The sequence below is a fragment of the Leptopilina boulardi genome, unplaced genomic scaffold (assembly GCF_019393585.1).
Source record: "Leptopilina boulardi isolate dan_hultmark-lab unplaced genomic scaffold, ZJU_Lbou_2.1 LbouV2_48, whole genome shotgun sequence".
In the NCBI taxonomy this organism is placed as follows: Eukaryota; Metazoa; Arthropoda; class Insecta; order Hymenoptera; family Figitidae; genus Leptopilina; species Leptopilina boulardi.
Genome location: NW_026137992.1, coordinates 616,364 through 629,727, shown reverse-complemented (window position 1 = coordinate 629,727; position 13,364 = coordinate 616,364). Strand labels below are relative to the sequence as shown.

The 13,364-nt window shown below is 30.4% G+C and overlaps 2 protein-coding genes across 19 annotated transcripts in view; one reads left to right on the top strand and one right to left on the bottom strand.

Moving 5' to 3' along the window:
- LOC127289609 (CUGBP Elav-like family member 4) overlaps positions 1-13,364 on the bottom strand; it is a 596,519-nt gene that overhangs the window by 476,396 nt on the left and 106,759 nt on the right. The window lies entirely within an intron of this gene.
- LOC127289611 (uncharacterized) lies at positions 10,971-12,272 on the top strand. Its single transcript, XM_051317660.1, has 2 exons — positions 10,971-11,084; positions 11,194-12,272. The coding sequence occupies exons 1-2, from the start codon at positions 11,079-11,081 to the stop codon at positions 12,115-12,117; spliced, it is 930 nt and encodes a 309-aa protein (XP_051173617.1). The 5' UTR covers positions 10,971-11,078; the 3' UTR covers positions 12,118-12,272.

The following is a 13,364-nucleotide window of genomic DNA, read 5'->3' as shown; positions in this document are numbered from 1 at the left end:
TCCAGTATATTCATTAATATTCACGTAGCGACACTGTCGCTTTTTCCCCGCGTCGTGTTACTAGAAAGAGATACAATTTCCGCCCCCTTTTCTCGAGAGAATTATTGTATCCTCCGTGTGTAAGGCCTTTACAGGGGCAAGGAACGAAAGGACTAAAGGATAGCAAGATACGCCCAATGCGGATTCCTTGGAAAGATACTCTAACCCTATATATATATATATAATAGGGGTAGGGAGCAGGTTTTCTGGGGGATGGGTTTTCAGAGGAACTCAGGCGACTTTGGGGGTAGTTCCCGTTTCTATATTAAGCCAGAAAGAGCGAACTCTGCATGCCGATGAGCTTAATATACTTTACTTTGTCATAGTGCAACCAACCTCCATAGCTCCAATGTCGAGGGTATGGTCACAAGACACACAGGCGTGACCAAAATCGTACCGGCTGTGTTTCCTCATAAATGATAAACCGATTTTGAAACTATTGATGACCATCATAAACCAGCGAAATTTCCTTTTTATATGATAATTTTTATTATGCTTACCTGAAACAGAAAAAAATTACAGTTATTAGTTATAATGCTATAATTTTGCTGAAAAGAGTGGAGAAAAGTACACTTTTCCTCATTGAGTGCAGAAAATCATACTTTTCCACACTGAGTGTAGAAAAGTACACTTTTCCGTACTGAGTGCAGAAAAGTACACTTTTCCACACTGAGTGTAGAAAAGTAAACTTTTCCGCACTGAGTGCAGAAAAGTACACTTTTCCTCACTAAGTTCAGAAAATTATACCTTTCCTCACTGAGTGTAGAAAATTATACTTTTCTCCCCCTCGGTACAGAAAAGTGTTATAAAAAATAATATTATTATAAGCAGAAGGTAATTAAAAAAAATATATTCTATGAGTATTATTTCTAAAAAATTTTCATTTCCAAAAGAAAGTGAAAATTTGGGAGCAAAAAAAATTCCTAATATAATTAGAAATAAAATCATATATATTTTAAATGAGATAAAGTTTTATACTGAATACATATTTCTGTTAAAAAGATAAGAAATGAAAGAGGACAATTTAAGACATATATATATAGTTCAACTGGGAAAGCTTCCCTCACCGTTTTTCTTCTGAAATATAACGTTAATCTTTACTATAGTCAAGAGGATGAGTGAAATTCAGACCCAACTGCGTCATCGTGCAATATCGACCAAGTTTTAATCAGAGCCCGAAGGCTCCAACGAAACTTTATGCTCTATATTGACGGTAAAATTGTCGAAGATCAGCCGAGAAAAAGAGATAGGAAATTTTTAAAAAAAAATTACGAGTTTTCTTAATTTTAAACATATTTTTCCTTTTAGATTTATTTAGAAAAAAAAGTGATCTAAAATATTGTTTCTTAATGATGTACATAAAAAAAAAAATGAAAAAAAAGGAGCATTTTTTGTGATGAATTGTCGAAAAAAGTAAACAGTGATCATTGCGGTGTCGTGAGCTCGGAACTTCATGTAACTAATAGCTGATGAAAAACTCAATTGCCTACATTATACTCATGCAAATACGACTTAAGGGTTGCTCTTTTTGCTGAACTACAACGCTCGTTAAACCATGTCTCGGAGATAACACGCTAAGAACACTCAATTCTCATGATCTATTTGCACCACAAACGAGAATTTCATGCTGCAGATGCTGAGAATTATGTAAACCACCATGTAAAGTACTTCTGTATTTTTTTCCAAATCTTTAAATTACGAATGTAAGATTTTTTTTTCAGGAATTACTATTTCGATATAAATAAAATATAAACTCTCAGTATATAATTCGTTATTTAAACAATTTATTTTTTTTTGTCCAATTGTATATGTCACTCATTACCAAGAGTGAATTATTAAAATAATTCGCATAATTTAGTGTGTTGAACGAAAAAAAAAAAGAGTTCTAGGTTTGATTAAAATATATGTAATAAGGGGTGTAGAGGAAAATTGTAGAGGACTTCGTATATCAGGTGCAGGTGCACTTTGTGGTCGTCGCGGTAGACTTATAATAATTATTCGTGGTATACGTTATGCACGCACATATGCGGACACGCAACGCATCGACAGTCACTATTATATTATATATATATATACGATGCACATAACTCAATTCAACTGCAAATGGCATACACGACATGTAACTGCGTTACAATTACAACCGTATAATATGAAAGCATCGTGTTCCGGACCAATAACCATTTACCAATAATGAGTTTGCTTACACCGGTTGACCTGCGATAATTTATTTTTTCATTTATTCAATTACCCATTTTTTTAAGGAATTTCTAAATAAACAAGAAAATGCCTTTTTGGAGAAGCCACCCAAAATTATAATTTCTTTTTTATCATTTCAACAAAGAATGATTACAAATGAAAAAAATTAAAGCAATTGAGTATTTTTTTTTTTAACTGAAATAAAAGACTTTTTGGCTTGAAAACATTGTTCCCTTTTTTTTTTTGCTCCTGGATGTTTGAAATGATCTAGTGAAACGTTGTGCATTCTCCTTATATTTCGCATACGTATCTCTCGCTCTCAAGCGAGCACTTACGGGCACTTAGGTAAGTGCATTAAAAAATGCATGTTTTCCTAGTTTCGTGAGGTTCAGAGAATTTCAGCAAACGCGATGCAAGAGTGAGGTCTACAAATTCATTTCTTTTTTTTTCGGAAAGAGAGAATCCACATCCTTATGTGCCATTTTATATAAGTGTACTCCTACACAATTCATTAAAAAAAAAAAAAAAAAAATTACTCCAATACTAAATTATTATTCATATAATATTTCAATTTTATTCAATATTGATTTTTAATGAAAAATTTTTAATTATAATTTATCAGAAATTGTTGTGTGGCAAATTCTATTTTTCTCGTTTAAAACAAAATTTATTTAAAATAATTTCTCTCAGTGCTCATGGAATGAACAATAATTGCTTGGCACAGATGCAGGGAAAATATTTGAAATCGCGTCATCGTTCAAATATTTATGAATATTTATCTCAACGTATATATATATATATATGTATTGTATATCTGCCTGGTGTATCAGTGCCCATTGCCTATAATGTGCAATTAAAAAGCGTGATGGAACGGTACGATGTTGCATTCCAGAATGGCTCTCGCGAAGCCTGATCGCAAGCCACGCGAGTTAACGCAAAGCTATATGTATGTAGCAGATTTTCGTTGAAAATCATGTAAAAACCGACGCTAATATGAATTTATGAGTCTTTTAATGCGCTTTTGTTATAGTATCCTTCGTAATTCGCTTTTTTAACATGCCATATTCACACGGAGCGGAACGTGTGACATATTTCCAAAACTATATATTTTTACCCCAATTCAAAGAGAAGAAATAAAAATTAAAAGTTGAAATCTTATATATTGCCACGAAATAACTATTAAAAAAAAAAACATCTTAACCATTTGAGAAGTAAAGTTACGGAAAGATATTAAAATTTTTTACAACCTTTTTTTTTAAAAAAAAAATTTGAATTATTTTAAATATATAATGAGATTCGTGATGTTTCTTTTGCGTCTAATTTGTTAGAATTTCTTATTCATATTTAGTTATATATATATATATATCAAACCTATAAGTGTGTAATATATAGAACCAAAATGATTATTTCCGTACAACGTGTTTAGCACGTGCCACATAAACTCATGCAACAGTGATATAATCTCTACATTGGTCTTATTATCGTGTGTTGCATTAGTAATTGAGAAAAAGATATGTTTCCATAAAATGAAAGAACACGTTATTTTCATTTACAGAAACCAATAATGTGAAGTTGAAAAATAAATATTTGTTAAAATTAAAATAATCAGATAAAATAGTTAGATATGTATTTAAATCATTAAATTAGTAGTAAAAAATTAAAATTAAATTCTTGTAATTTTTATATTAGTAGTAAAAGACAGATTTAGTCAGACAGAACGTTATTTAAATTTTTGTAGTTTTTTTTATTAGTGTAGCAAAAGTCAGTTTCAGTCAGACATAACTGAAATTTACGTAGTTTTTAATTAGTAGTAGTAGTAAATAGATTTAGTCAGACATGGCGTTAATTAAATTCTTCTGTAGCTTGTGCATTAGTAGTAAAAGACAGTTTTAGTCAGACAAAACATTAACTAAGTGCTTGTAATTTTTATGTAAGTAGTAAAAAACAGTTTTAGTCAGACAAACGTTAATTAAGTGCTTATAATTTTTATGTAAGTAGTGAAAGACAGATTTAGTCAGACAGAACGTTATTTAAATTTTTGTAGTTTTTTTTATTAGTAGAAAAAGTCAGTTTCAGTTAGACAAAACTGTAATTTACGTAGTTTTTAATTAGTAGTAGTAAATGATAGATTTAGTCAGACATGGCGTTAATTAAATTCTTCTGTAGCTTGTGCATTAGTAGTAAAAGGCAGTTATAGTCAGACAAAACATTAACTAAGTGCTTGTAATTTTTATGTAAGTAGTAAAAAACAGATTTAGTCAGACAACAGTTTAATTTAATTTTTGTAGTTTTTGATTAGTAGTAAATGATAGTTATAGTCAGACAGGACGTTAATTAAGTTCTTGTAGCTTGAATATTAGTAGTAAAAGTCAGTTTTGGTCAGACAAAACGTTAATTAAATGCTTGTACTTTTTGTATCCAGTAGTAAAAGTCAGTTTCAGTCAGCCAAAATTTAAATTAAATTTTTCTTGTTTTTGATTAGTAGTAAATGATAGTTTCAGTCAGACAAGACTTCAATTAAATTTTTGTATATCTTTTCCTTTAGTGTAATCATGTTTATTAATATAAAACTGTTGAATTTATCAAATTCCACTTTTACAATTATAAAAAAAAATGAAATTAAAAAAAAATTATATAAAAAAATAATAAAATTCTAGAAAAAATGTATTTTTCTATATTTTCACATAAAATACTAAACAGTTACTTCAATTGCAGCGCGTTACATTTCTACCTGAGTAGCAGTTAATTAATTATTTAATTAAATAATTAAAATAATTCTAAAGGGTGCCTTGGGGGCAAATTGTCCATGCATTTCAGTCTAGTACAAGCGGCTTTTCCAAGCAGTTAATTAAAATAATTAAAGTCTGTTAAAAGTGAAACAAGATATATATATATATATATAATTTTAGAGTAAAATCGCTATCAAATGACCCAGTTCTTACGAGAAAAATTAATGTTGATAAATGGATATGGTTTCAGGTGATGTTATGAATAGATGTATATCGGACAATTGATTAAAGCTTTAGGGGCTCCGTGTATGAAGTTTCGTGAAATACACAGTCGAAAAAAGAACGTGAGTTTTTTTTTGGGGGGGGCAGAGCTTTGAACTAACGACAGAAAGAATAACTCAACGTACCACGAGTATTTTTCTTCGCTAACTGCTATTTCGTGTTTTATTCATCTTTTTTTTTTTTTTTTTTTTTTTAAAAAAAAAACCTTATTTCATCTTGGCTCCTGACACAAGGGGCCTGGCTGTCGGAGCGGTGCATTACCGTAGGCGGTATCCGGTTCTGCCGGAACTGCGAGTCCCACGGAAACCTGCCGAATAAATAATCCCAAGGAAACTTACGTAAATGCAGATCAAGAAATCGGAGAAAAAGATTGCAAACAAGTGGCAACGATACAATTGATCGAGAATCGAAACTGTGGTGAATTGAATGAAATATAGTTCCCTAGAAAATAAAATCTTAACAAGAATAACTAGTTTTTTTTGTTTTTTTTTTTAAACTGAAACTTTTAAGTAACATTAAAAATTTTCCAAAAATAAGTATAATTTTCTCATATAACTCGTTTTTCCAGACAATTTCAAATTGATTGAATTTAAATTCCTTGAGAAGAAACTTTTCTATTTATTTCACTGGTTATGAGAGTCTTCTTCGTACACAAGTTTTGCAATTTACAAAGAAATCAGAAAATTATGTAAAATAATATCCTGGATTTTCGAGATTTTCTCTCATATTACACGAGGTTTTTTTTTTGCAGATATATTTTATTTTTTCGAAAAAAAAACGAAATATCATTTTAATTTCAAAAGTGTTAAATAAATAAAATTGAAACAACTAAAATTGGTACAATAATCTCGAGTTGGTAACAATGTTCTACAGTAAACTTACTGTGTAATGAAGCTATTATCTTTTCCTAATCTGAGTCAGGTTTTCATATACATACTCTCATATATATATATATATAAGAGAACGTTGCTGAGATTTTATAATATCCAATTTGGGGGCAAATGATAAGAACTGCGATGTTTTAACAGGCGTTCATAACTTTCGATTTTTCTTGGCTTTTAATTATTTCATCCTACCGCTTCGCAACGAGGAATGCTAAGCAGTTTCATTATTCGCTTGCTGATTCCCATTAGACCGCCGCCGGTTTTTCTCCCGGTTTCGTTATCCGGTGTGGACAGAATGTAAATGAGCTGACTGGCTGTGGAGAGCAATTTTCGACCGGGGAACACTTCGGACTTGAATTAACGGAAGCGGCTCAAATTTTGACCCTTAACGAATTTGAACTTCACTGCCACTTTAAAACCACTTTCTGTGTAATTATCCTCTCCCTTTATTTCAAATAGATACGTCTTTTCTTTAAAAAAAAAAAAAAAAAAAATTTCCTTTACAAATTAATTTCAATTATTGATACAATATATCAATTTAAAATTAAAAATTTCTTTATTATTTAGTCCTTAAAATAATAATTACTTTTCCTATATTTTTCTTCATATATATTATTTATATTCTAAATTTTCGAAAGTTATGCGAGAAAAAAATATTTATATTATGAAATGAAACTGGTTTGAAATTCGATTTATAATGAATTGTCGATGTTTACACTGATATTGTGGGTGATTTTTCAATCGATTGACTCTATCGAGCCAATAGCTTCGGGCGGTAACAATTTTATTAGATTTTCTTCAATTGACTCTATATTAAATTTAAAGGAATCTCTTGGGAGCAGCCTCTCTTCCTTACGGGTTTCAGCCCTTCTGCTATATAGTTTCAGTTCTTCCATGGTCGCATCTTTGGCGAGTCCCTTGGGATGAGAACATGTTGAATGGCTTGGCCGACTATACACACATAGTAAGTGCAACGATGGCACCAAATGCAAACCCCTCTCTCACCCCTTCGTTGAAACCATCTTCAGGTCAGAACGGGTCATTCGCCTAAGACAAGTAGCTATTAACCTAAGGGTTACTCTCTAAATGGAACTCTACTAAATATAACAATTTAACACTCTAAATCTCGTTTTGCACAAAACTGAAAAATTGTTTCAATAATTTTTTTTTAAATTTATTTCTTCAATAAATATAATTTTAATTTTTCTCTCAATTTCAGAAAAAAAGCTCATAAAATAAGTTGAAAAAAAAACTTTCTACAGTTAATAAAATCAAAAAAAAATTTTATAAACCTAATAAAACAAAGCATATCACGTATATATAATCATTATTAAATATTATACTCATGCGAGTGTAAAACGACGATATAAATCGTGATGATTTGCGAAAATCCAATTATATACTAGTAACCGACAATTCTATAGATATACATATATATATAAACGCCGAGTGATACATTTATGTCGAGTGATAATATCGTAACTATTGTCATGAAAGGTAAATTTTCTCGCAGTTCAATTTTATGATCAGAGTATATTGAAAAAAAATGAAGCGACGATCGATTTCAGTATTATTTTTTTTTTTTTCGATGTGTAACAATCGAAAATTGAATTATATTGGTGTATCATTCGGCTTTTGTTTTCGTAAGCGTTTGATCGCTATCCTTGCGAAACTCGTGAGAATCCAACAGTCAGAAATTCCCAGACGCATTGGAAAAATTCTCACGTTGTATAATCTCATTGATTTTCTACCTGCGGTCCACACATAATAAGAGAAATAGAATTCTTTTCCTTTATATATATATGGAGAGAGAGAGAGAAACGATAAAATATATAAGGGTTTGGTGGGGAATCTTCAATTAAAAGTTTTTCTCCACTTGGAAAACAACAAGCCATGAGGGATATCCCACGTCATTTTGTGTACAAGAAAAGGGAGGGATTTTCTTATCACAGACGTTATAAGAAGCGTTAATAGCTTCCTCTGTACTCTTCAACTATCTCTCTTCAGTTGAGTTCTTTTGTTAATGTGTAGAATGAACTTTTGTTTCACAATTTGTTAAACTTTTCTTTTTCTTTACTTTCAAGAAAATTTCCCTACCAGGGCCCTAGTAGCAAAAGTTACTATAGCAATAGTTACTATGGCAAAAGTTACTAGGGCAAAAGTTACTAGGGCAACAGTTAGTTACTAGGGCAACAGTTACTTACTATGGCAAAAGTTACTATGGCAAAAGTTACTATGGCAAAAGTTACTAGGGCAAAAGTTACTAGGGGAACAGTTAGTTACTATGGTAATAGATACTTTGGCAAAAGTTACTATGGGAAAAGTTAGTTACTAGGGCAAGAGTTATTATGAAAATAGTTACTATGGCAACCGTTACTGTGGCAACAGTTACTTACTATGGCAAAAGTTACTATGGCAAAAGTTACTATGGCAAAAGTTACTATGGCAAAAGTTACTATGGCAAAAGTTACTATGGCAAAAGTTACTAGGGCAACAGTTAGTTACTAGGGCAACAGTTACTTACTGTGGCAAAAGTTACTATGGCAAAAGTTACTATGGCAAAAGTTACTAGGGCAAAAGTTACTAGGGGAACAGTTAGTTACTATGGTAATAGATACTTTGGCAAAAGTTACTATGGGAAAAGTTAGTTACTAGGGCAAGAGTTATTATGAAAATAGTTACTATGGCAACCGTTACTGTGGCAACAGTTACTTACTATGGCAAAAGTTACTATATCAATAGTTACTTACTATGGCAATAGTTACTATGGCAAAAGTTACTATGGCAAAAGTTACTAGGGCAAAAGTTACTAGGGCAACAGTTAGTTACAATGGCAACAGTTACTATGGCAATAGATACTTTGGCAAATGTTACTATGGGAAAAGTTAGTTACTAGGGCAAGAGTTATTATGGAAATAGTTAATATGGCAACCGTTATTGTGGCAACAGTTACTTACTATGGCAAAAGTTACTATGGCAACAGTTACTATGGCAATAGTTACTATGACAATAGTTACTATGACAATAGTTGATTTCTAAAGCAACCGTTGTTATGACAGCGATTACCATGACAACAGTTACCATGGCAAGAAATAAATAATTTATGATATTCTAATAAATTTTGATCTGAATTAAAAAAGCCACGAAACCCTAGATGTAAGCGCTTTGCGCCTCCTTTTTTTCCTAATTTTTCTAATTATATTTTGATAAATTTTTTATCCATCACAATATTACCCTTTTAACTTTGTACCATACAATGACTTTTACCCTCACTAACTTTTCACCATTTGTTTTTTCTATTAACAGAATTTGCATGTGGTGGAATAAAAGTCAGAAGAAATTGTTCTGTATTGGTAAATGAATAGGAGGGAAGAAACAAGAGGATGAAATGATCATGGGGCACGTTGCTTCTTTTCATCGCTGCGGACGGGGTTCGATGTGCGGGGAGAACTATTAGAATGTATTATGCATGCGAAATGGCGTGGTTTCCTCGAAATCACTGGTACCGCGCCGCTCCCGGATGAAGGAGTTTTGCGGTGACGGCGTGGAAGTCTGCCAACCTTTGGTGGGTAGTCTTTTAGCGGCTGAAGCAATGTTCCGATGGGATCTAAAATATTGAAGAAATTATATCGTCTGAAAGTCCCGCGATCGCTTAAATAATCATGAGCAATGAGCATTTTGCAGCAAGGTCTCGCGCATCTTGCGATGCGAGAAAAATCTTTGCCAAGAAACAAGAAAAACTACTTCCTTACACCATAATAATAACGATCATAATAAAAATAACAATCATCATCATCATAATCACAGGATGAAAAATTGATAAATGAGATAAATTTTGACAAATTATATGGACAAGTTAAATGCTTGTCAAAAAAATAGTAATTTTATGTAAATGAAGAGCACAAAATAAATTGATGATTAAAATGAAATGAATCTAAAATAAATTGTCACCTTTTGTAAATTCAATTACAAAAGACCATTTTTTGAAAGTTTTTTTTTTGACACGAGAATAAATTAAAAGCTTGGAAGAGGTCCAGTAATAGTAGAAAATTAAAATCTGGAGCTTATCCAATGAGATGAAGTTTAAATAATTAATCCACTTTAGAATTTTCTCGTGAACTATAAGTTTGACGAAAAAATGGATATGATTTTTGAAATTTAGAATCAAAAAAATATGAATATAAAGAAAAGTAATCTGAGTCTATGAAAAACAGCAATAATTTTAAATAGTAAAAAAAAATTTAGATAGTAAAAGATTGTTTCAATTGCTCAATAATATGTAAATTCTTAAAAAAAAATTATTAGTAGTAAAAGTCTGTTTCGGTCAGACAGAACGTTAATTATATTTCTGCAATAATGTTTTCAGTAGTAAACTATAGATTTAGTCATACAAAATAGTTCATGTTATTTAAATCTTTAAATTAGTAAAAAAAAAGATTTAGTCAGAAAAAAATTAATCTAAAATAAATTCGCAAAATTTTTACAGTTGAATCATGTAAAAAATTAAAATTTATCTTTTTCAACTAAAAATTTTTAATATACTTTATAATTGCTTAAAAATATGTTTATTTAATTTTATTTGTATAAAATAAACATGTGTTTTAAAAATTTTTACTCTTTAAAAATTCTAGTCAATTGTTGACTAAAAAAAAACATGTGTTTCGAAATAAAAATGCATATATTAGTTAATCTATATTTGGTATATCACCATATATATTGTTTCAAGTGTTGTTTTTCTTTGTATTACTGAGCAATTTCATCATCATATTAACTTATTCTACGTTTATATATATATTTATCCAACCTTGTAATTTAATAAAAAAAAATGTTAATATTTACTATTTAATATTGCGTTACAATTTATTAATAATAAGATAAAAAAAATATATAAAAGTCAACTTTTGAAAAATAGTTGTCAGTTTCAGTTTGGAGTAATTCATTTAAAAATATGCAGGTATGTTAAAAGTTAAATAATTTTAAGTCTTGAGAAAAATTCCAAAAAAATACAAATATATAAAATATACCTAAAACAAGAGGATAATAATTTTGATTAAATTTTTCAGCGTCGAATCATGGCTGCATTAAATTTGCAAGTTATTTATGTTGTTACATTGTGCATTTGCATTAATGCTGATAATTTATTAAACCAAGAACAAGAATCGAGAGATAATGAAATTGAAAGACTCAGAAAAGAGGGAATGGATGAGCCAGAATTGTTCTATGACTTAATGCATACAAAAAATTTTCATAGAAATTGTTCTCATTTAAATGTTACAGAAATATGTAATAAAATGAAGGCTCTTTACAAACTGAACATTACCAGCAATCATAAAAGTGATTATAATTTTATGGTTGATTGTTCTGGGTTTTATGGATTATATAACGATGTTTATAAATTGTTTTCTGAATCTAATTTTGAAGATTATTTTGCATTTCGAAGATACGTTTATTATAAGTCCGGTACTGATGTAGATGAAGAAAGAAGAATGAAGAATGCTGCTTACAGACAAGCAATTATACAATCCAGCAAGGCAAATAACATTTGTGATAATAAATTATATTTAATATTAAAAAAGCCCACAATGTGGTATGAAAGGAAATTTAGTATCGATAAAACGGAATATGAATTGGATGATTTTACTTTAGGAATGCAATACCTAGAATCAGAATATAATTACAGATCACGTAGAAAAAGAGAGAGTACATATACCACAGCATTCTTTGAATTTGATTTACCAAATCCATATTTGTGTGTTAATTTTCATAATCTTCGTCAATATTCCTACAGAGAATCATATACATATATGCTACCGGAAACTAAATTTTTCATTAATGATACGTATTGGGAAGACAGTACTGTTATAGGTTTAAGACTAAAATTAATGCAGAATGATGAAAAAATGACTATATTTGAGCAACAGAAGAAAGTGATGAGAAAATTAAAAAAGTTGAAAGAATCTGATACCAAATTTTATATAGATTGTTAAATTTTTTTTTTATATTCTGTTTATTTTTTTCAAATATTTTATTGTAAGTATAACCCACTTAATTATTATTATTATTAGTACTCGTGAAAATTGAATTTATTTGTAGATAAAAAATAAAATATATATATTTCATTAAAATTTGTTAATCTATAAAAGTATTGTATTAATTTTCATAAATTAAACTACAATTTATAGAATTGAATAAAATATTATATTTATATTTTATATTAATAATAAAATCTTGCAATTAAATAATATGTCCCCGGCACTTAATACAAAAACCCCAAAAGTACTTTGGAGTAAGATTAAGTAATTTATCCGCCCTATAAATCATACCGTAAGGAAGAAATTATTCAAGTTATGTGACACCATGGTTGTAAAGTTTACTGAAGGTATTATGTGGGATTAAAGGGTTGATACGAGTGACCTTACAGTCTAGGAATGAAGATAGACGCATTTTAATGATTATAACACTCGTAAAATATATTTGTTTCAATTTTCGTCGTCAGCAATGTTATAATGTCAGTGTGTGAACGTGACGTTTAATATGTGTAAAGGCAATGGACGCGTGTGGGTTTTAGAGAGAAGATTCTGAACGACGAGTTTATGAGTTGTTAAGTGCAGATGTTTCGTGTGCGTCGAAAATTCCTTGCCCTCTTGGTCTTTCGATAAAACTGAAACGAGGCGTTGAAATACCATGATAAACTGTCCGGCGACCCGACGCTAACGCGTTTTCTTCGCATCGTCTCCCGCACTACGTCAACTTTTCTCTCTCTCTCTCGTCTATTTTCGCCAGAATCCCTCGCTTCACGTATCATGTCGAAGAGTTTGTTCCGGTTAGCTGATATCCGTGATTTTACGTTTACACTTGACTGGAGACAAAATCAACCGGGGATCGTCCGGTATTCATCTTCAAACGAGACCTTGAACAAACTGTTCGAATATTTCACGAAAATTGAGCTCAAGGAAGGGGCTGCTGAACAAAAGAAATGGGATCTAATTTTTTCCTGTCAAATAATAAGTTCGGGTCATCATTTTTTTTTTTGCAAAGGAGTTTTTGTCACAGATTTTGAAAAATTGGGAAACAATTTTTTATTTTCTAAGCAAGCGGTAACCATTTTTTTTTTTTAATAAAGAGATTTTAGGCCAGATTTTTAATCCATCGCCACAAATAGTTTATTAGATACGACGTTTCGGCAGCTGCCGCTACCCTCATCAAGTATTACATTAAGTAATTATACACTAAA